We start from the raw sequence: 25055 nt of genomic DNA on the forward strand, positions 1-25055 counted from the left end.
CAGTTACAATCTCATGGGGACTGCGAACTCGGCTTTGACAACGGGGGATTTATACTTTACTTGGTGCATGGCCACGGGAGTAAGAGTGCATTTAGGCTACTGGTTAGCCCAGGCATGCCACCAAATGACTGCTAATCCTTCCCGACACATGTACACGTGTCACCTTTTAGGTGCTTATCTTCAGAGAAACATAATACTAAAGATCGCCAAGTCGGCCCCTGAGGTGGTTATGTGTGAGCCCCCAGAAGCCTTTAACGTTGACTACTTTTTCAACAAGGGGTTGTTGTACATGCACGGGAGGGAGGTGTGTTTCTACGAAGTCGGCCGAGTGGAACCCCAGGTCAAGCGAGAACCAGAAGTTGTCGAGTCTACAGCCAAGATTGAAGTTGAGGAGATGAGAAAGGAGGTGGGATGGATGAGATCAGAAATCAGGATGGTCAGAGAAGAGATGGTGGCCCTACGGGGTAGTATGAAGGAGTTGGTGGGGATGTCGTCGACCCACAGTGGTCAGATGAAGGAGGCTGTCCAATTGATGATGATGATATGACCAAATGGATGAAGGAGAATTGCTCCGCGCCCCAGGCGAAATTGACTACTGGACCCAGCAAGGTGTCCACCCAGCCAGGGCCAGGAAGTTCATCTCCACAGCGTCCCCCACCCACGTCAAACCCTTGCTAGCCCCGTCGGCATCAAAGACCCTGACTGTGAAGAAGACATTGACCAAACAATCGAGTGAGGCAGAGAAGGAGAAGCCGGATTCGCCGGCAAGAAAGAAAGCAAAGGTGACCCGACCTTACTTACCGCCCCAGTCTGGCTCCCGCGGGGGCTAGTCCCCGAATTGAATCCCCCATGAACAAGTAACTTTTACTTTTCTATTTTTCTTTTCTTCTTTCTTTTCATTTTATCTTTGTTCTTTGCCCAACATGCTTTATTCTGCATATATGTGTTGTGCCTTCACACACTTAGCCCAATGTTTGATATAAGTGTGAGAAGAAGTTGTTCTTGTTTGCATATTTTGGCTTTTGTCTGTTGCACTTATCCCACTTAGCCCGATGTTCGGTCTAAGTGTGAGAAGTTTGTGTTGTTTGTGCGTGTTTTGTATTGTTTTTTTTTTGTGTTTGTTTTGTACAGGTTCTTACTTCCCTGTTTCCCCCTTTCACTAGGAGAGCTTGGGACAAGCTGGAGTGAAGTGGGAGGGAGAGGGAGTGAGTGCAGTGTTTGTTTTCGTGATTAGGAGTCTTTAGGTCTAGTCTAGGTTTAATGTTTTTGTGTGTCGCATGAGCTAGTGATATAATAAGGTAAGATTCCCTTAGTAAGAGCGATTGAAGATAGGATGCATGTCAACTTTGAGGCCTTTTTACCTTAATAAGCTGAATGTGGTCTGAATGAAGTAAGAACGATAGAAGATGCCTTAGATAACTCAGTTGTGAAGCCCTACTTTAAGAGTGAGTTATAAGCCTATATATTGAGAGCTAACTTGTGAAAAAGGGGATGCCGCTTGATGTTTAGGGAGAAGAGTTAGAAGGAGAAAAATGGGTTATGGAGGTATAAGCTGGACGAAGTCCAGGAATGGAGGTATAAGCTGGACGAAGTCAAGGGGAGGCATAAAAAGAGAGAAATTATATATATTCGGAGGCATAAGCTGGACGAATATAGAAAAAAATTAGAAAAAATGGGGAATCTAAGGGCAGGAAGCAATAAGTAACCTGACCCAGAAAAAATTAGGAAAGGAGAAGACGGTAGAAAGGAGAGACTCTCATAACCCGATGCATCAGTGGTATAACATTAACTTAAGAGTGATTCGATCCTAACATCCCTGGTGAGGAATGAGTGATAGAGTGAATCCAACAATGGGGAAGTCAACAGGCTATCTTGATGAACTGACAGACCGTTTAGGTGAAAGAAGGGAGGAGGAGGATTTGAAGACTGTAGACAATCGGATAGAACTTAAGCTTGTGGGGACGATAACCTAAAAATTGAAACTATTTCATGCTTGTGTGTTTTTCTTTAAGTGTTTCTTTTTGAGTCTGTAGTATGTCTAGGTCTAGTAGTTGGTGTTTTGTTCGTGTCTTGTTTGTAGAGTCGTTCATGGGAACTGTGCACTGAAATTCGATTTATTTCTTTTTCTTGTCTTTCATGCTTGAGGACAAGAAGGTTTAAGTGTGACCAGTTTGATAAGGCTAATTTCATGCATAGGTCTAGGGGGTGAATTCATACAATTATAAGGTCTAACACATGTTTTAAACCAGGTGTGTAGAAGAATTCACCAGGTCGAGGAACAAAGAAGGTGGATTCCAAGGACCATGCAATTATGGTGAATAAGTGAGCAAATTCGGAGAAAACAACTAGACGGAGGGATCGTGAAGCTGAATGGCAGAATGGAGATTTCTGCGAAGGTTTCTAGAAGATCCTACCGCACCTATATAAGGAAGGAAGCATGGAATCTGGAGGGATCCTATCGGTGGGGACCTCAGTAACAGATTTAGTTTGCAGCTCACTTCACTTCTACACACTTTTGGGTTTTGATGGGAAAATTGTAGGGTAGTTCTGGGTTACTGGTTGCTAGTTAGTCGTCGGAGTAACACCGTCCTCGTGGAGGGCGAAGAAACAATTTAAATCGCTTTCATTTTAGTTTTCTGTCGCGAATTTCACCGAGCTTCGCCGTTCGGAGCTCGGCCCTGTTTTCTGTCGAATTGCTTTAAGTTTATGGAATTTCTATTTTCCGCCATTAATGAGTTTCTGAATATTTCAATTATGGGTGTTCATTATTTTACGTTTGTTGTAGTTGCTGAGTTGGATGTTTGAGTTTTGTGTTGGTTGATGAATTTGGTGAAATTGCTTGAATCTGGTGTTGATCGAAGTAGATCTAGGTGAATCGAGAACTATGGAGTTGATTTTGGTTGCTGTTGGGTTCGGACTGCTTGGATCCGGAGTGGATTGAGTTTCCGACGTTGGATCTGAAGAGTGATTGAGATTTATGCCTAGCTTTCGTGTTTTCATTTCATTCCGCCTAGTATACGTAGATCTATTTTATTTCTGGTTGTTTGCAAGTTTTCGACGTCCGAATTTTTACATTTTGTTTGAATCTCGGTATATGCTCTGTTTTCTCCATCTTCGAGTTTGATTTAGTTGATGTGATGCATGTCGTTGTCAGTTAGATACTTTGTTAGTTAGTTGCAGCTTTAATTACGTGTTTGATATTTCAGGAAGTTGGTCCCCAATTTTTAGTTGTGTTCTGTTTAGCTATAGTTGGTAATCGTTTGCTCTATCTAGGAAGTAAGTTTAAAATTCCGTAGTTCTAAGGATGTTAAAGCACTGCATGTTGTTTACAGTTTACTAGGTCTAGTGTCTAATTTTGTGCTTAGGTCTAGAAGTAGAATACCTCAACCAAAGTTTGCGTGGCAGAAGCCGTTTTCTAACCAAAAATCTCTAGATGCTTTCTTGCGCGTCTATCTTCGTGGTATCAACCCCTTGCTTCTCTATACTAGTCTATAGTCTAACGGGTCGAGGGATCTTTGAAACGCGAGAGTTTGTGTGTCCATAGCCAGAGTCTTCCGTGTCGCCTTGAGTTCCTAGACCTAGTGTTTAGTGGATTCAGTGGACTTGGTAGCTCGATCTAGGAATTTATTATACACACTCTCACACGACAGACCACGTTTCAGCCACCTTAGTGGCCTCTGGATTATTCGTCGTTATTGTGACCAGAAAATTGTTGAAATCTAAATTTTATGACCTCCCTAGAGGCGTACTTATTTTGGTTTTGGCAGTTGCGTGATACGTCCATTGTTTTGTGGTTGTTTGCGATTATGTATCAAGCATAGTATGTGACAAATAGTTTATTTATCTATATATTAAATATCAAGTGAGAGAAGAATCTAGAAGTGAGGGTTGCCATAGACATCTAAAGGCTAACGGTGGCGCTGTTGTTCCTGCCGAAATAGTTCGAGACCGGATCTACACCTGAACAAAGGGGTACATCTGTACCCCGAAAATGTTGAAGTTCGTGGCCCAACGGTAGAAGGCTCGGTGTATGAAGCTCTCTTTTCTTTTGAAAGACGCGGGTTCGAAACCTGCAAATTACATTTTTAAATTTATATTCTCTGCTTGCTGCTTAATACATTTAAATTTTTACCTTTTCAATATTATGTTCTCTTTAATACCACTATTATTTTTTTTGCCTATTCCCTTCGTCCACAAAAAATAGTCTCATTTATAGACTGCAAGAGTTTTAATGAGAAATTGGTAAAGTAAAAGAGAAGTTGAAAAAAGTAAGTAAAGTACGAGAGACATGGAGAAAAAAAAGTAAAGTATGGTCAGGGGGAGAGAAAATGGGTAAAGTAAGCGAGGGAAGCTTTCTATTTTTAGAAATATGACTATTTTTGTGGACATCTAAAATCGGCGATTTTTCATGGACGAAGGGAGTAAGTGCATTTCATCAATTTTTCTCATAAAACATTTTTTTATTTTCTACCAATGTATTTAATTGTTTATATTTACTCTGGTTCTCTTATAAAGTATCATAATTTTTTATTTATAATTTTTAAGCATTTAATTTTTATTGTAAATTAATTTTTTATTTGTTTTTATCATATCTCGATAACTTTGTAAATCATTTTAAATATCTTCTAGTGCATTTCGAGCAAAAATATAAAAAATTTATCCTTAATATATAAATCTAATTACTTTCATTTTTTAAAGTAGAAGTTATTCGGAGTAATCTCTTTTTTTATATAATGAACTTTCTTAACGAAAAATGATGATAAAAGATTGATTTTAAAGCTCGAAGTCGATATAAATTATAATCCACTGGTGCGAGAAAGATATTTATGGTAAGGTGGGAGGGAGAAATTCGGAGAGAAAAATGTTTATGATAAAGGTTTTTGAAAAAACTTGCGAAGTGAAACTAAAGTTTTTTTTTCTAATAGGCTTCTCGTTGTACCTCACGTGAGATTGGCACCAAATAGGATAGATTTTGGTATTTTTTTTATTATTTCTTCTCTTTTTATTTATTGATCTTTTCAATTATTTCTTTAACAAATCTTCTAATCTCATACGGATTCTTTTCTTTAACTTTTATTTAACTATTTCAATCTCAAATATTTAATAACTAAATTAAATATATGTAACTATTCGCCTAATTAAGGTGCTCTCACTATCCAAATCAATTTAGTTATTTTAATTTCTAAGTGTAATTCCAAGATTAGATTTTTTAAACTTATTCAAATTCAAATTATTTGTAATACCCAAAAACTTGAGGCGTTACATATGCAAAACTATGCATTATAATTGTCAATTTTGTTTATTATTGATATAATTGAAATTATTTATATAATACTTCCTCCGGTCCTCATTAAATATCTCATTTTTCTTATTTGGATGGTCCCCAATAAATGTCTCATTTCACTTTAACCATTTTTGGTAATAGGGCTTGCATTCCACTAATTCATTTTCACTCACATTTTAATATAAAACTAATAAATAAAAGTAGGACCTATATTTTACCAAATTTTTCTACTCACTTTTACTAACAAAGTCAAACAATTTCTTAAAACCTACACCTGTCAAATATGAGACATTTATTGAGGATCTGAGGGAGTATATATCTATCTATACTAATATAAAAGGCGAGTTTTGGGCATAATTTTGAATATTCATAAGTTTTTGGCATACTTTTAAATATTTATTAGTTATGTAGGAGTATTAGATAATTTCTTCCTAAACGTTACTAATATGGCTGAAAAATTATGTAACCGCCGCCTTCCACGTTTGATAATAAAGTTTCAATTTTTAATGCAGTAAAGTAATTGAAAAGTTATGTAAAATAAATTGTGAGATGGTGCTCAAAGTTGCTCTCATTTTATTTTACAAAAATTTATACATATGATTAATATAGTAAATAATTAAATGCTCAATAATTATTATTATGCATTTAATGCCCAATATTTGTGCAAAGTGTGAGTTACTTGAATTACAATGAGGTTGTCGTTTAATTTTTTAAATTTAAGGATTATAAATTTAAATTGTTAGTGGAGAAAGTTGAAGGTTTTGAAAGAGTCCCCTAAAATTCTATTTTTTGGACTATAAATATAGGAGATGTGATGACTTATAATCCACTCACTCCCTACCTGTTTTTCAATTACTCTCCAACGATATTAACATGAATCAGTTTCTATATGACGTTTTTTCCCCTTTGTCTATTACTACTAAAGTTTGTTTTGAGCCATCATGTCTCTCTCTCAGCTGTTTTGTGGTTGGAGATTTTTTTTCTTTAGTTTACTGATCTCTATTTCCATCAATTTATGCATTCAATTTTTTTATTATTTTTATGTTAATATATTTGTTGTTGTTGAGGACAAAGAAGAGAAGAAGGTGATGAAGACAGAGATGATGAGAAAAGAAAAGGTTTGAGATCTTTGTGTTTGATATATCCAAAAATTAGTTTTGCTATATTATCTTTTGTATTTTTTGATTATCATGTAAATGCTATAGAATGCCTTCAAGCTATAATGTTCATTTTCATGATGGCTATTATAGCTTGAACTTTTGGGCCTTGGAGATGATGGGAGTGACGTGGAGAATGCGAGGGTTGCTACTAAGTTTTCTTTTACTCCCTTCCGGAGATAGTAAAATAAGGTTTTCACACAAAAATATCCAATGTTATTTTGTCTATCTAACTTTTCTATGAATCTATACATATATAAAAGACGAGTTTGGGCCAAGGCTATAATAGTTCTTTTTTTACAAATCACTCCATAGTTTTGATGCAAAGAAACACCTAAAGCAACGAAATGACGAAAGGAAGCAAAGAAGACAAAGATCATAAACTATCACATTTGTTTTCGCACATATACATAAATCATGAATTTGGAGATTTAAGGAGGAAAATAATAATTTTTTCATGTCTTACGAACTATTGTTCTAATGTTTATATGTATATGTTTTTTATCTGTATTGTACATTACTTTATCTGTTTATGAAGATTTCATTGTCATCTATACATATATAAAAGACGAGTTTGGGCCAAGGCTATAATAGTTTTTTTTTACAAATCACTCCATAGTTTTGATGCAAAGAAACACCTAAAGCAACGAAATGACGAAAGGAAGTAAAGAAGACGAAGATCATAAACTATCACATTTGTTTTCGCACATATACATAAATCATGAATTTGGAGATTTAAGGAGGAAAATAATAATTTTTTCATGTCTTACGAACTATTGTTCTAATGTTTATATGTATATGTTTTTTATTTGTATTGTACATTATTTTATCTATTTATTAAGATATCATTGTCATCATTATACTTAGTTGTATATTAAATACTTATTTAATATCAACTTGATATTGATAGTATTTTCTTATTGAAGTATGTAATTAATAAATATTTTCATGTTGGTTTAATTTAAAATTTATAAAAATTTTATATCTATAATTGTTTAACATATTGTTATTATAGAGTACTATAGAATTTTTTAAAAATCTTATATAATGATGTTATTTTTTATTTTATTTAGTTTATTTGCAATGTCTAATTACTAAAATAAAAATATTATGTGTCGCGCATAGCGTGTGGGCTAACACTAGTTTAGTTAAATATGAGACATTTATTGAGGATCGGTGGAATTGGAATTGAAGCCTTCAATTTCATATCCAATATTCGGTACCACAAATTAAACTGGATTTGGAATTGAATTACAGTTCCAATTCATCTCAATTTCACAATTTGAATTTCATATCAAAAGTAGAAAATTGAAATTCCAAATAATTATAAAATTGAACACTTTCATACACGATATAAACACACCACACACAATACATATAGTCACACACACATATAAAAACACACTGTCACACACACACACACACATTGTCATACACACACAGACAATCACACAAACAGTAACACACACTTACACGCACACACTCACACACTATGCACTCGCACAGTCACACACTATCACACACACACACACATGCACTCGCACGCACACACATTAACACACACGCAGTCACACAGACAAGCAGTCACACGCACACATGCAGTCGCACGCACTCTGTCATACGCACATACGTTAACACACACACAGAGTCACACACCCATTTGGTCACATATGTAGTCACAGTCACATACACACACACAGTCACACGCACACACATTAACACACAAGAAGTCACACATACACACACACAATCTCTCGCTCTCACACATACACACAGTCACACAGTTAAACACACATTGTCACACACACATAGTTACATACAAACACACATTGTCACACACACATACACACACAATCACACACATAGACACACAACGTCACACCACACACACAGTATACATATTACACACTCATGTAAGTGTATGTGAGTGTGTGCATAACTTCTATAAATTCAATTTCCTATCATTTTTACCGAACAAAGGATTTGGAATTGAATCCGTATAATTTTAATTTCAATTCAATTCCAATTCCAATTCCAATTCCATGTAACGAACGGACCCTAAAGATTTTTGAAAATAATTGCAAAGTAAAACTAAAAATTTTGGTCTTTTTCTTTCTTTTAGGCTTTTCTTTGTACCTCACCTCAGATTGGCACCAAATAGGATAGACTTTGATTTGATTTTATTTTATTAAATATTCTCTTTTTATTTACTTATCTTTTCAATTAATTCTTTATTCAAATTCAAATTATTTGTAATACCCAAAAATTTGAAGCATTACATATGCAAACATCAACCAACACATCTCTCTAGAGCTTGAGAGTTAAATCCAAATTGAAGTGAGTCAATGCATCATTCCCATTCCCCTTGTCTTCCTCAGCAACACTCATTCACCGGCAAAAAGTTGTACACCACAAGGCCTTGATCGCCATTGTTGATAGCCGGTGAAGAATCGCTAGAGCTCGCATATTCGGCCTCACTGTCTGATGAGTGGACGGACTGCAGAAAATGTGCAAGTGAAGTCCCATGACTTAGCCTCTTTTGTTAGCTTCATCACCAGCCCGAGGCACAACGCACAAGAGAAGACTTAAATCTACAAGATTCATCCCTTTTGGTTGTATTTAGTGATAGTTTAATGTTTACTTATTTTGTTATGGATCTCGTTTACCTCATCCATGGCTAACTAATTGTTGAATTATAGGAATTGAAAGTAACTCTTCATGTTTATTTAATTCCAATTTTGATATCTGATACGGTACCTCAGGCCGTAGAGCCATCGCGGACGGCTGAACCACGCCGGACCGAGGGAGCAGAGTCACGGCCGACGGAGGGGGACTCTATTGCGACGTCAAAGCCGAAACGGAACGTGAAGGCCCCGAAGAGATGGGGCGTGTCTGCGTAGTCTAGCGTTAGTTAGTTATTTACTTTATCTTTATTTGTTTTATCTTTGAACTCTAAGTATTTTTTATTTATTATTTATTTACAGCATGAGTCGAGTCGGGTTTTCTTTGTTGATTCTTTCCCAATGGATATAGGATTAGGTCGAATCAACCCTAGGGTCCGTAGTCTATAAATAGGGCTTTTGTTCACACATTAGAAAAAAATAATAAAAAGATTGTTGATTGCCCAAATATTTCGTTATTTTTTCTTGTGAAACAAGTTACGAGCCTGATTGCCTGACGGGGAAGAACTCCCGCACACAATCCGCTCGAACATCCTTCGCCCTAGACGTCGGGCGCCGGCAGATTCCGTGTTGCCGAGAGAGAAATCGGTTAGGTTGAGGGGCACGCCCTTAACAACTGGTGCTTTCATCCAGTACTCATGAAGCGATACACCAATAACGGCAAGGCCGTGTGGGGCTCAAGCCGCCAAGAATCTTATCCACCGACCAGGTTCGGTGGACGTGTTCCGCCTTTGGGGGGGCGCCGCGATCAAGGGGGATTTCAGCGCCATGGCCTGGAGGCTAGTGATTTCGACGCAAGATTTGGGGAGGATACGCCCCCGGAGGATCCGGTTAGTCTCAAATTGGATCGTCTGCTCGAACGCTTTGACAAATTGGACGTTTGGCGTGATGAAACGGACCGACGGTTTGATAATCTCGAACCGAACTTATCTCGCGAGGCAGAGCCACCGTTGGGAGTGGGGGACGGTGAGGAGTGGGAGGCCGGGAGTAATCGTGGGCGGTATTCGGGGGATAGAGTATCGCGTCCTCGGAACTTCCCTCGTGGAGGTCACGAGAGCGGGATGGACTGTCGGGGCCGTAGGGAGACCACGTATCGCGCGGGATTTGGGGGGGACCAAACCGGCGTGTTCGCTCAACCGGGGGATCGACCGCCCTCGTGCTGGGACCCACCCCAGCGCTTTCAGGTGGCAGGGTTCGATAAGCTCGAGCGAGTTAAAATGCATCCTCCGCGCTTTGACAGGACAGACGCAGCGACATGGATCTCAAAGGTCCAATATTACTTTAATCATTTAATGATGCCCGAGGCCCAACGTTTGCATTATGCGGTCATGTTGTTCGACCAACCAGCGGCGGAGTGGGTTTTCAACTATTGCTCAAATAATGAATTCGTGACGTGGTGGGAATTCTTGGAAGATGTACGTCACCGTTTCGATCGACAGAGCTTCAAGAACTTCTATGGGCTGATAGCCAAGTTGACACAGACAGGAACGGTGTTGGAATATCACGATACGTTTGAACGATACCTGAATCGTGTTAAAGGGGTTCCGGAATCAGATCTGTTACCCTATTTGTAGCTGGGCTTAAACCCGATTTGCGGGAATGGCTAGAATTGCACCGACCCCAATCCCTGGCTGCTGCCATGGCTCTGGCACTGGAGCTGTCCGATACCATGGCGGAACGCCTACCCCAGCCGTCGACGGGTGCGCGACGCCCCTGGCCGAACCGGGACGCGAGGGGGCCGACGGCCACTGCCCCGCCGCCGCAGCCTTCCCTGACACCAGGCGCGACGGCTCAGCCACAGGGTGGCTCGGGACGATCGGCAGTTCAGCTGCGATCGCCGATGGTCCGGGTTTCACAGGCGGAAAAGGTAGAATGGGCACGGTTGGGCCTTTGTTATTACTGCCCCGATAAGTGGGTAATGGGACATGTGTGCAAGTAGCGTCTGTTGTGCTACGCGGGGGAGGACGGGGACGCTGGCTCGGACAGTGAATTACTACCAGAGGAGGGTGTGGCAGCGGATATCACCCATATCCAAGCCATGAATGGGGGCCAGCGATCCCGACCCCTCAAGGTGACGGGTTTGATTGCAGACAGAGAAATCTGCATCTTGATTGACACGGGCAGCGATAGAGACTTCCTACATCCGAGGATTGCGGAGGGGCTTCACCTACCCTTATCGCCAATAAGGCCTTTTCGAGTGGTTGTCGGGAATGGCGAGGCACTACTATGTACTCATGTTTCACGGCATACACGGTTGGAGGTGCAGGGGACAGTCTTCGTGGTAGACTTGCATATTCTCCCTATCCATGGTCCGGACGTTATTTTGGGTATGGATTGGTTGGAATCCCTGGGGAAAGTGACGGCCGATTTCGTGGGGAAGACGCTCGAGTTCGTTCAAGGGGGCAAGAGCATTGTCTTGAAGGGGATTCTACCCCAACCCAGGCGCGTTAACCTACATTCACTGCTCGCTTCGTCGTCCTCTCACGCAGCCTGTGAATTTTATGAAGTGTTGCTGTTAGACACAGAGGATACTGCCCTGGCAGCCGTCGCAGAGGAGGGGTTCCCGCCAAACCTGCCTCCGGGGGTCGCGGCCGTGCTGGAGCGGTTTCGGCAGGTGTTTGGGGTGCCGGAGGGCCTTCCACCGGTGCGACAATTCGACCATCGCGTACACCTACTGCCAGGGGCGAAGCCCGTGAATGTGAGACCTTATCGCTACCCGTACTTTCAGAAAAATGAAATAGAGCGGCAGGTGAAGGAGATGTTGGAGCAGGGTATTATTCAAAGGAGCAACAGCCCCTTCTCATCGCCGGTCCTCCTAATCTGCAAGAAGGATGGGACCTTCCGCTTTTGTATTGATTACCGAGCGCTAAACAACGCCACAGTGCCCGACCATTTTCCGATTCCGACGGCGGACGAGCTCTTCGATGAGTTGGGCCGGGCACGAGTGTTCACTAAATTAGATTTGCGCTCGGGATACCATCAGATCCGGATGAACGACGAGGACATTTTCAAGATGGCTTTTCGTACTCACAACGGCCACTTTGAATTTCTGGTCATGCCGTTCGGATTGACGAATGCCCCGTCAACGTTTCAGGCTGCAATGAATGCAATTTTCCAACCAATGCTGCGGAAATTCGTTATAGTTTTCTTCGATGACATTTTGGTGTACAGTCCTTCGACAGAGACCCATGAAGAACACTTAGCGGCGGTCCTGTCAGTGTTGCACAATAACAGCTTCTTCGTTAAGTTTTCGAAATGCTCCTTCTGTAGCACGACGGTTGATTACTTGGGCCACTTGATCAGTGACGGTTTACTGAAGGCCGACCCGGCCAAAATTGAAGCGATGACGGCGTGGCCGCAACCGAAGACCGTCAAGCAGCTCCGGGGATTCCTAGGCTTGACAGGGTACTATCGTCGGTTTATCGCGGGATACGCTATGATTGCTGCCCCTTTGACGGAGTTGCTTAAAAAGGATGGTTTCGAATGGACAGCGGAGGCCGGGGCGAGTTTCCTGGACCTTAAGACAGCAATGTCATCAGCACCGGTCTTGAACCTCCCAGATTTCGACCACCCCTTTTGCATTGAGACGGACGCATCCGATCGGGGCATAGGAGCGGTGCTTCTACAGAATAATCACCCCATTGCGTATTTTAGCAAGAAGTTGGGACCCCGTCGCCATGCGGCGTCAACTTATCACAAGGAGCTATACGCAATAGTGGAGGCGGTACAGAAGTGGCGACAGTACCTACTTGGTCGGGAGTTTGTCATTAGGAGTGATCAGAAGAGTTTAAAGGAGTTACTTCAACAGGTTGTCCAGACCCCGGACCAACAACTATATGTTCGGAAGCTCATGGGTTACAAATTCACCATCGGGTATAAGACGGGGAGTTCGAATAGGGTAGCGGATGCCTTGTCGCGGCGCGAGGAGCCAGAAAGGGAGTCGGCCGAGACCACCGCAACGCCTGTTGGGGGATCGCCGATCGAGACCGGCTGCGACACGGCTCTGTGGGCGGCGGTCGTCCAACCCATGCCGAAGCTGCTTGACCTATTACGCAGTGAAACGACATCCTCCCCGGAGTTGAGGGAAATCACGAGGACGATCAAGGAGGGCACCGCGCCACCCCATTTGACTTGGGCGCATGGTCTGATTTATCATGGGCGCCGGATCTTTGTAGGGTCGCGCTCATCGGCAAGATCGCCCATCCTTACAGAATACCACAGCTCGCCGTCAACAGGCCATCCGAGGTTTGAGAGGACCCTACGGCGGGTGAGCGGGGATTTCTATTGGCCTAACATGAAGAAGGAGGTGAAGCGTTTTGTGGAGTCGTGTATCGTCTGTCACACCACGAAATATTCCACGCAGAAGCCGGCGGGATTGTTGCAGCCTCTGCCTATTCCGTCGCAGGTGTGGGAGGATCTGTCCATGGATTTCATCACGGGACGTCCGCCGTCGCGCGGGTACACGGTGATAATGGTGGTTGTGGATAGATTATCGAAATACGCGCATTTCGCGGCCCTGCCCACCAAGTTCGACGCCATGAGAGTAGCGCACCTGTTTGTCAACACAGTAGTTCGGCATCACGGGTTTCCCAAAACCTTGGTCTCTGACCGTGATTCAGTGTTTGTAAACAACGTTTGGGAGGAGGCAATGCGACTTAGTGGAACCAAGCTGAATTTCACGACAGCTTACCACCCCCAGTCAGATGGCCAGACGGAGGTGAGGAATCGGGGCCTTGAGCAGTATCTACGAGCCTTCACGGCGGATCGGCCCTCCAAGTGGACCAACTTCCTTCCGTGGGCGGAGCTGGCTCTCAACTGCTTCCACCATGCAGGGCTAGGCGTTTCTCCGTTCAAGGCTCTGTATGGCCGAGATCCGCAAAGCTTGGTGTTCACGGCTCCTTCGGCTGCGACGCCGCCCTCAGTGGCGGAATTGATCACTCAGCGGAGCGAGCTCCTTATGGAACTCCGACGCAACCTCGAGCGCGCGCAGCAGCGAATGAGGGCCACGGCGAATAGGCATCGCCATCATGTGGAGTACACGATCGGCGATAAGGTACTGTTGAAGCTGCAGCCTTATAGGCAGCACTCTGTAGCCCGGCCACTTTCGGCGAAGTTGGCGCGTCGCAACTATGGCCCCTTTGAGATCATGGAGCGCATTGGGCAAGTAGCGTATCGGTTGAGGCTGCCGGAGGGGAGTCGGATACATAATGTGTTTCACGTGAGTTTGTTACGCCTGTTCGTGGCGGGCCACGGCGAGGTGGCGGGCACCGATTTGCCTACGGAATTCTGTGGGGATAGGCCGTTGGTCTACCCGGTCCGGGTGCTAGATAGGAGGGTGCTATGGCTAGGAGGACGCCCGCAAGATCATGTGCTCGTACGATGGTCCGACGGGTCGGAGTCGCCAACGTGGGAACCTTTGAAGATCGTGAGCCGCAAGTTCCCTAATGTGCTCCTTGAGGACAAGGATGTTGCTATCGAGGGGGGAGTTGATACGGTACCTCAGGCCGTAGAGCCGTCGCGGACGGCTGAACCACGCCGGACCGAGGGAGCAGAGTCACGGCCGACGGAGGGGGACTCTATTACGACGTCAAAGCCGAAACGGAACGTGAAGGCCCCGAAGAGATGGGGCGACTTCGTGTCTGCGTAGTCTAGCGTTAGTTAGTTATTTACTTTATCTTTATTTGTTTTATCTTTGAACTCTTAGTATTTTTTATTTATTATTTATTTACAGCATGAGTCGAGTCGGGTTTTCTTTGTTGATTCTTTCCCGATGGATATAGGATTAGGTCGAATCAACCCTAGGGTCCGTAGTCTATAAATAGGGCTTTTGTTCACACATTAGAAAAAAATAATAAAAAGATTGTTGATTGCCCAAATATTTCGTTATTTATTCTTGTGAAACAAGTTACGAGCCTGATTGCCTGACGGGGAAGAACTCCCGCACACAATCCACTCGAACATCCTTCGCCCTACACGTCGGGCGCCGGCAGATTCCGTGTTGCCGAGAGAGAAATCGGTTAGGTTGAGGGGCACGCCCTTAACAATATCCAAGACTTCATTTGCATTGCTTAACTATACGAGGTAATGCTTCTGGTTGTGCGATGAATTAATAACTTGTGGACGAATCGAGAGGATCCATAAGTTAAATTGAAATTAACAACCCTAAAGTTAATATCCCAAAAAAGGTAAACTTTTAGTTTTTAATTTAAGAAAATACCCAGATATAATTGTTGGGGAGATTTGCGGCTATTGGCCCACCAATGAAAGTTCATATTCGTGCGTTTGGTTAATACGAATTCAACTTGAGAAATAGAATATTGGGACTCTTTGTTCGCATTAAATGACAAAACTGTCCCCCAATAAAACAATATTCCATCCTGTACCCACCGTTCTTAGTGTTGAAATGTCAAAGATATAATTCATCCAGTTATGAATACCACCTCATTCCATGGATATATTCTTGAAGATGGATATCGAGAGGGGCAGCGACGATTGAAGCCATTGTAGTTTAGAGTTTGTAGAGAATAGTATATAAGTTCTCTTATTTCTTGTATATTAAAAGTGTACAATTTCTCCTTTTATAGGTGAAGGGAAGAACTATCTAAGGCAAGAGATCAACCTATTCTAGGAGCCTATTACAAGGTATTAATTACAAATCAATTACCAATCTTCTCGTCAATTATGAATCATTTCCTTGTATAGTTTGACACTCCCCCTCAAGTTGAGCAACGGTGTTTCCGATGTTCAACTTGCCCAAGACTTCGTGGAATACCTTATGATGTACTGCTTTAGTGAGGATATCAGCAAGCTGATCTTCAGATTTTACAAACAGAAATTCGATGACTCCGGCTTCGAGAATTTCTTTGATGAAGTGTCGATCTACTTCCATATGTTTAGTCCTATCGTGCTGCACTAGGTTTTGCTTCTTACTCCTCCAAGTGACTAGGTTGCCTCCTACAAAGGTAAAATACCCCCCTGTCGACCTTCTATCAATTGGGTTGCTTGCCCAGTCAGCATCCGTGTATCCATCAACTTCCAGGTTTTCTTTTTTCTCTAGGAACACACCATACCCTGTAGTTCCCTTTAGATACCTTACTATCCTCAATGCAACTTCCATATGATCTTCTTGAGGCTTATGCATGAATTGGCTTACGACACCGACTGCATAGGTAATGTCAGGCCTTGTATGTGAAAGGTAGATCAATTTTTCCAGTAGTCTCTGGTATTTCCCACGGTCAACTAACTTCGCTCCTTCTTCGATTTTCAATCCATAGTTTGGAATCATTGGGCTTTCTGCAGGTTTGCATTCTAATAGCCCGGTTTCTGTCAACAGATCCAGTACATATTTCTTCTGTCTTAGAAAGATCCCACGTTGTGATCTCAGTACCTCAATCCCCAGGAAGTACTTCAGGGTGTTGGTTTTGCAGCGGAAATCAATTTAGTTTGATTGAACGATTTACATCTAAACAAGCTTTTTGTTCAGTTGTAAACTAGAACCATGTTTATAAACATATAACTCGGATCATACTAAATATATTTGCAATTAAATACAACGATTTACCGTATGAATTCAAGTAATTGAATTCGAACTCCTTCTTCAATCGCCTCTACCACGGATCTTCTACTCTGTTCCCTTTTAACTCGAATTTGACCTTTGTGTGGGCAAAGCTTGTCAAATCCTCAAAAGCTGGAGAAGAATTGAAGACAGAAATCTCTACGGAAGAATAACCCTAAAAAAATCGATAATTTCTCTCTACAGATTGTAGGGATCGAATTTTTACGTAGAATTTATTAATATGTCTTCTCTTCTTCTCCCTTTTATATTAAGTTAATTATTTTGGGCCAGACCAGAGATCTGTGGAGGATTGGATTGGGCCACAGTTCAAGCTTCCACTATTTAAATTAAAGCAATTTAATTCAAGCCCAAACTTAAATATTATTATCATCCACTATAGATATAATATTGACTGCCCGTCCAAACTAAAATTACGAGTATTCCGGGACTTCCTCTTTAATTAAATCATTTCCCTTGTTAAAGATATAAATATCCATTAATTAATATCAAGTCTGCTATCCACTATTATTAATTAATTTCTTTTTCCAAGAGTGGTCTAGTTTAGAAACATTCTTTATTATTCATGGAATAAATTCCAACTGGCCAGTTTTCTGAATAATAAAACCTTTTTCTAAACACCTCTTGAGGATATTATCATACTGGCCTCTCCCAGCACACGATTCATTGCAATAACAATAATAGCACCACTTAGACATTAATGATCATTACCCAATCTATCAGGATTCTTGGGCAACAAAATTCCCTCACCATTTGATAAGTCAAAGTAGTTTTCAATTAATATCGTATGCTAAATGTTATGTCAACAATGATTAAGAAACGACAATCACCGAGACCTCGTCTTTCAGTAAATAGCCAAGAAAGTCTTATCTAACTGTTTGATCCTTTCAGTATTATACCACACCGACGTCGTTCATTTCCTTAGGTAAGGAAACTTTCGGACTGATGTCGCAACCTTTCACGATAGGTAGTCAAAGCCTATCTAGGTTGTGAAACAATTTTACTTCTGCAAGAACCGACAAGTTACCTACTGTGAACGCTGCTCACAACTCATCTACTATGCAGAAGACTTAGACTCATTTTGCTTAAACTATGTATTTAAATGGAAAACGTATTTCAACATCTCATAAATACATAAGCAATACATAAGCAAAATACATTGTAACAAAATATTCTTTCTCATAAAATGGTAACAAATGGATAAAAGAGTTATTACATATACAAGCATTCGAAAGATGCTTTTAGCATACTAAACTCTAACAATCTCCCACTTATACTCAAAACAGTTTTCGAGTATACCAAACTGCAAAATCCTCCCACTTATGCTGAAAGCGGGTCTAGGTCAATCGAACACCTAATCCTTTCACGTGACGTTAAAACGTCCTGGCTGGAAGTGCCTTTGTGAATGGATCTACCAAGTTGTTTTCTGATGCGATCTTGACCACATCAATGTCTCCTCTCCGCACTATATCATGAATGATGTGATATTTCCTTTCTATGTGTTTGCTTGCCTTGTGGGCTCGTGGTTCCCTTGAGTTTGCCACAGCACCAGAATTATCACAATAAACAGTGATGCTCTTGGGCATACTCAGAATCACATTCAAATCAATAAGAAAGTTTCTGAACCATACTGCTTCCTTTGCGGCTTCTGATGCTGCCACATATTCAGCTTCCATGGTAGAGTCTGCGATGCATTTCTGCTTCACACTCTTCCAAATTACGGCTCCACCTACTAAAGTAAACACATATCCAGAGGTTGATTTTCTCGAATCCCGATCAGACTGAAAGTCTGAATCAGTGTAACCCAAAGGATATATCTCGGATGCCTGGTAAACTAGAGAATACTCCTTAGTTCTTCTCAGATACTTGAGTATTTTCTTTACCGCAATCCAGTGTCCTTGACCAGGGTTTGACTGATACCTTGCTACCATGCCAACGGCAAAGCAAATATCGGGCCTTGTGCATAACATAGCATACATGAGACTCCCAACAGCCGATGCATAAGGGATCCTTCTCATATCTTCTATCTCAATAGGTGTTTTGGGACACATATCCTGAGACAGGGTGATTCCATGGCTAAAATATAGAAAACCTTTCTTGGAATCTTGCATACTAAAACGTTTAACTATCGTATCGATGTAAGATTCTTGAGATATGCACAACATCCTTTTCTGGCGGTTCCTAAGAACTTTAATGCTTAGGATGTGTCCAGCTTCTCCCATATCTTTCATCTCAAATTGACTTGAAAGCCAATCTCTCACGTCTGACAACATTTTCTTACTGTTTCCAATCAACAGTATGTCATCTACGTAGAGTACCATAAACACTACATTCTTACCTTCAACTTTCTTGTACACGCAGCTCTCATCTGGGCACTTCTCAAAGCCAAAAGACTTAACAGTTTGGTCAAAACACATATTCCATGATCGGGATGCTTGCTTGAGGCCATAAATGGCCTTCTTAAGCTTCCACACCATGTGTTCTTTGCCCTTGACTACATATCCCTCGGGTTGTTCCATGTAGATGGTCTCCTCAAGACTTCCATTTAGGAAAGCTGTCTTGGCGTCCATCTGTCATACCTCCCAATCCATGTAGGTTGCGATAGACAAAAGAATTCAGATTGACTTGGCATAGCTACTGGCGAAAAGGTCTCATCGTAATCGATACCTTCTCTCTGGGTATAACCCTTAGCTACTAGTCTTGCTTTGAAGACTTTGACTCGTCCGTTAGGTCCTCGTTTGCGTTTGTAAATCCATTTACTCCCAATGGCAGTACAACCTTCAGGTAGGACTAACAAATCATAAACATCTTTGTCTATCATTGATTGTAGTTCAGAATCCATTCCTTCTTTCCAGGAATGACTATCTGAATCTGCCATCGCCTCTTTAAAGTTCCATGGGTCTAATACATTGCCGTGTGGGTCTAAGTCAGATGACTCACCCAAACCAATGTATCTTTCTGGTTCACGGGGAACCCTCCCACTGCGACGCGGCTCTACAATTTGTGGTACAAAAGTTGATATCTCTGGTATAGATTGTACTTGTGTTATTGGTTCTTTGCTTGTGGAAACTGAAGTATCTCTTATTTCCTCAAGAGCAACTTCACTGCTGGGCTTATGATTCATCATGTAGTCTTCTTCTAAGAACTTAGCATTTGTGCTAACAAATACCTTCTTATCTCGTAGACTATAGAATTCATAGCCTTTCGTTCCACTGGGATACCCTACAAACAAACATACCTCAGTACGAGACTCCAACTTTGTTGGATCTTTCTCCAACACGTGTGCTGGACAACCCCACACTCTGAGATGTCTCAGACTAGATTTTCGTCCAGTCCACAACTCATGTGGTGTTGTAGGTACTGATTTGGATGGTAAGTTGTTCAAGGTATAGCTTGCTGTGAGCAACGCGTGTCCCCAAAATGAAATAGGTAACTTTGCATAACTCATCATCGATCGAACCATTTCTAAGAGGGTTCTATTCCTTCGTTCAGCTACGCCGTTCTGCTGGGGTGTGCCAGGCGCAGTCAATTGGGATTCAATTCCCGCTTCTGATAAGTAGTCCAAGAACTCACTACTAAGGTACTCGCCTCCAAGGTCAGACCGTAGAGCCTTGATTGTCTTACCATGTCGCGTCTCCACAAGTGCCCTGAATTCTTTGAACTTTTTAAATGATTCCGACTTGTGACGCATCAAATAGACATATCAAACTTTCGAGTAGTCATCAATGAAGGTGATGAAATACTGAAAGCCGCCTCTAGCTTGAGTAGTCATTGGACCACACACATCAGAATGAATGAGCTCAAGTACTTCCTTGGCCCTATTACCCTTGACCTTAAATGGTCTCTTAGTCATCTTGCCTTCCAAACATGATTCACAAGTTGTATAAGGTTCTATTTCTAGATCCTTAAGTAGACCTTGGTCTACCAACGCTTGAATCCTAGTAGGGTTAGCATGACCAAGTCTAAGGTGCCATAAGTACGTTTCGTTCATTGAAACAGAAGGAGATTTTCTTTTTCGAGAAACTTTCGATGTTGAGTTAGATTCAATTTTATGTTGCATATACTGTGTAGACATTATAGTGTAAAGGTTGTTTTCCATGATACCACGACAGATATAAGAACCACATTTCTTGATAATGCATGAATCATCAAATGAAATCGAATATCCATTAGAAACAAGTTTAGAAACTGAAATTAAGTTTCTTCTAAACGAAGGTATCAACAAAACATTGTTCAACACTAAAACTCTATCACTAGAAAAACGTAAATAAACGTCTCCCACTGCAACGGCTGCCACTCTCGTAGCATCGCCCAGCTGGATCTCGATCTCTGTTTCATTCAACTGCCTTGTTACCTGCATTAAATCAAGATCAAAGCAAACATGATCAGTAGCTCCAGTATCAACCACCCATTGCTGAGTAGATACAACTGCTAAACATGATTCAACAACGAAAGCTTGGTGCATACCTGAGCCATTGGCCTTTTTAGGACAATCCGGCTTCCAATGCCCATTTTCGTCGCATTTGAAACACTTGCCACTTTGCTTCTTGTTCATGACCCGTTTCTTTTTGCCCTTAGCTATCTTTGGTGCTACAACATTCTGGGCTTTCTTCTTCCCCTTACCTGGCTTAGAGCCTGAGGAAGACGGCCTAGAACTCATCATAGCAGCCTTTGTCTAGACCATAAGATCCTCCGCTGACTGCAACTCAGTCAATAGTTCAGCTAGGGTGTAAGCCCTCTTGTTCATCCCGAAATTGAGCTTGAACTGCTGATAGCTAGCTGGCAAACTCTGAAGGATTATAGTTACTTAGGACTCGGGATCAATGATCCCTCCCAAAACATCAATTTGATTGAGGTGGCTCATCATCTCAAGGACATGGTCCCTCACAGATGTGCCCTCCTTCATAACCTTAGTCATGATGCTTCGAAAGGCTAAAGATTTAGCCGCTCGATTCTGAGTAACAAAAAGGTTATTAAGATTGTTCATAATCTCAATAGCAGTGTTCATGCCTTGATACTGATGTTGAAGTACTTTGACATAGAAGCCAACATGTAGCACTTCGCCATCTCATTGGCTTTACACCACTTTCTGTATGTTTCTTTCACTGCTGCAGAAGCATTTGCAGCAGGTTCAGGTGGACATTCAGTAGTGAGCACATATTTGTACTCTTCGGCAGAGAGAACGATATCCAAGTTTTGTTTCCATACGATATAGTTATGACCTTCGAGTTTGTGTTCTTTATGAATAGCGGAAAGAGGATTGAACGACATCTTGATATGGATTTAGCTGAGAAAATGAATAGCTTATTGTTACAAACTATGTAAGATTCTAAAGAGTAAAAAACATTAAAACAGTTTAGATTCTCACAACAGTTAAATAGAATTAAGTACGCCTCTAGGGAGGTCAAGTAAACAATTCATATTTAACAAAATTCTGGTCACAACATCGATGAATAGTCCAGAGACCACTAAGGTGGCATGGCCGACAAACGTTGCCTAAGCCTGTACCATTGAATATTCACCCCAAGGATTTCATTTCCGTATTGATACTCCTTCTAGGGAAGGTCGTACGCCACAAACAAAATTCTACAGTTATCTCACAAGTTAATTTAATCTTCTGAACTCTGCAATTTCTTAGGATTAAAGCTCCCACTAAGGTGGGTTGCGATAATATTGGAAATCACCTCTAGATAAAATTGAACTTTATTTTGAGAAGTCTAACCAATGAACTTGCTATTTCTTAGGATTAAGGCTCCCACTAAGGTGAGTCGCGTTAATATTAGAAACCGCTTCATACATAGACTAATTCTTTGGAGACCATATACGACAGAGATCATAATTATCGCTTAGTTATTTTAACGTATGGTTTTTCTTTTAATTATCACTGAAGTGAATTAGGCAGAAAGTTCACCTATATTAATTTCAAATTAATAGGTAGTTCTATTAAATCCATGATATTAAACTAAGATAATTAAATAATTTGATTAATTAATAATTAATAAATTATAAATAATTAATCAAATATTTTCTTTAATTAATATTAATCGATTATTATTAAATAATAATAATATTAATTATAATACTTATCCTTTTCCATTAGGTTTAGGAAATCTAGATATTATAGGATTTAATTGAAAAATACTTATCCAAATCATCTTAAGATATATTCTAGATAAATGAAATTTATCAATATCTTATAGATAAGGATTATAATTCAAACATATCTATATCATGATAAGTATATATTATGGATATAATCTACATTAAATTCCAATTTATTTCTTCCATAAAAAATATGGAATCCTAGATTTATAGGATTTATTTGAATACCAAATCTAATCAAACTAGGATATATCTAGATACAAATAATCTATCAAAATCCATAAAATGTAGACTAAAAATTCAAACCCATATAAATCTTAATAAATTAATTTAATGATAATCCATATAATAAATCAATTTTAATTTTAGTCACACAACATTTGACCGATTACAAATTAAATCAAATGCTAACTAAAACTACTCAAATTAATTTTCTATCAAGACATGGAATCTCAATATTTAAATTGGATATGGAGTCACGCAAAAACCATTATTCACGCAATTCACAAATCACGTAAATCATGCAAAACAGTTCAGCAGCTTCCGAAACTTGAGGCAACGCTTCACTTCACTCATGCAAAATAGTTCAGCAGCTTCCGAAGCTCGCGGCAACGCTTGCGCTGCTCTCGGCCATGACATCGTGGCCAGCAGCTTCCGCCGGACCTTGAAACTGATCGCCGGTCAACAGCCTTGGCGCTGCTCTCGCCCGAGAAAACTCGGACAGCAGCTCCAACCACCAATCGACTCCGTCGATACAGCAAATTTTCCGAGCGCCACCGTCGGTCGTGAAAAACACATCCAACAGTAGTCTTCCTATCGGAAGTTGCAGCTGCTCGACGGTCAGCTGTTGGGCACTGCTCTCAGTCGTGTAAACACGTCCAACAGCAGCCTCATTCTGACGTCAAAACTGATCGCCGATCAGGCAGCCCTGGTGCTGCTCTCGACCGAGTAGAATCGGTCAGTAACCTCCAACCACCCGACGAATCAGTTGTAAGCTTGTGTATGCTGCATCAAGCTGCTCTCAGCCGGAAAAGATTCAACTAGCAGCTTCCATCAGTTTTAGATCGCAGGAATCGTCGGCGCTGCTCTCGGCGTGAAAAACAGCCAGCGACGCCCTTCGACTCCTACTGACCCAGCCTCCTTGTCGACCAGCCAGCCCGGTAACATGGTCGAAACTAGTCGACCATCGGTGCCTGCTTCCCATCGACTGAACATGTGTGATCCGGAGCTGCCTTTGGCTTTCAACCGACAGCTCCCACTGTTCTGCGTGAATTCTGATCAGCTAGGTCATGGATATCATGTCATGACCTTGATCAATGCAACCGATCGTCTCACCCTAGGGCACGATCAAATCGACTTCTTTTCGAAAGTTCGTAGGTTCAACCAAAAAAAAAATTAATTGAACAGTAAAACATGCATCGAAAACTATAAACATGCTATTCATACAATCAAAGCACTTAGTAAATCAAACAATCAGAGCCTAAAAACCGGCTCTGATACCAATTGTTGGTTTTACAGCGGAAATCAATTTAGTTTGATTGAACGATTTACATCTAAACATGCTTTGTGCTCAGTTGTAAACTAGAACCATGTTTATAAACATATAACTCGGATCATACTGAATATATTTGCAATTAAATACAACGATTTACTGTATGAATTCAAGTAATTGAATTCGAACTCCTTCTTCAATCGTCTCTACCACGGATCTTCTGATCTGTTCCCTTTTAACTCGAATTTGACCTTTGTGTGGGCAAAGCTTGTCAAATCCTCAAAAGCTGGAGAAGAATTGAAGACAGAAATCTCTACGGAAGAAAAACCCTAAAAAATCGATAATTTCTCTCTACAGATTGTAGGGATCGAATTTTTACGTAGAATTTATTAATTTGTCTTCTCTTCTTCTCCCTTTTATATTAAGCTAATTATTTTGGGCCAGACCAGGGATCTGTGGAGGATTGGATTGGGCAACAGTTCAGGCTTCCACTAATTAAATTAAAGCAATTTAATTCAAGCCCAAACTTAAATATTATTATCATCCACTATAGATATAATATTGATTGCCCGTCCAAACCGAAATTACGAGTATTCCGGGACTTCCTCTTTAATTAAATCATTTCCCATGTTAAAGATATAAATATCCATTAATTAATATCAAGTCTGTTATCCGACTATTATTAATTAATTTCTTTTTCCAAAAGTGGTCTAGTTTAGAAACATTATTTATTATTCATGGAATAAATTCCAACTGGCGAGTTTTC

The 25055-nt window shown here is 41.0% G+C and overlaps 2 protein-coding genes across 2 annotated transcripts; both read right to left on the reverse strand.

Moving 5' to 3' along the window:
• Nucleotides 1-15801: 15801 nt before the first annotated feature.
• Nucleotides 15802-21355, reverse strand: LOC121745950. Its single transcript, XM_042139894.1, has 4 exons — nt 21163-21355; nt 19391-19917; nt 18417-19070; nt 15802-16473 (listed from the first exon to the last, which is right to left on the reverse strand). Exons 1-4 carry the CDS (start codon nt 21353-21355, stop codon nt 15802-15804), a joined length of 2046 nt encoding a protein of 681 aa, XP_041995828.1.
• A 15-nt stretch (nt 21356-21370) lies between these two features.
• Nucleotides 21371-21966, reverse strand: LOC121745951. Its single transcript, XM_042139895.1, has 3 exons — nt 21706-21966; nt 21584-21649; nt 21371-21484 (listed from the first exon to the last, which is right to left on the reverse strand). Exons 1-3 carry the CDS (start codon nt 21964-21966, stop codon nt 21371-21373), a joined length of 441 nt encoding a protein of 146 aa, XP_041995829.1.
• Between the last annotated feature and the right edge of the window lie 3089 nt (nt 21967-25055).

The sequence above is a fragment of the Salvia splendens genome, chromosome 8, assembly GCF_004379255.2.
Source record: "Salvia splendens isolate huo1 chromosome 8, SspV2, whole genome shotgun sequence".
Taxonomy (NCBI): Eukaryota; Viridiplantae; Streptophyta; class Magnoliopsida; order Lamiales; family Lamiaceae; genus Salvia; species Salvia splendens.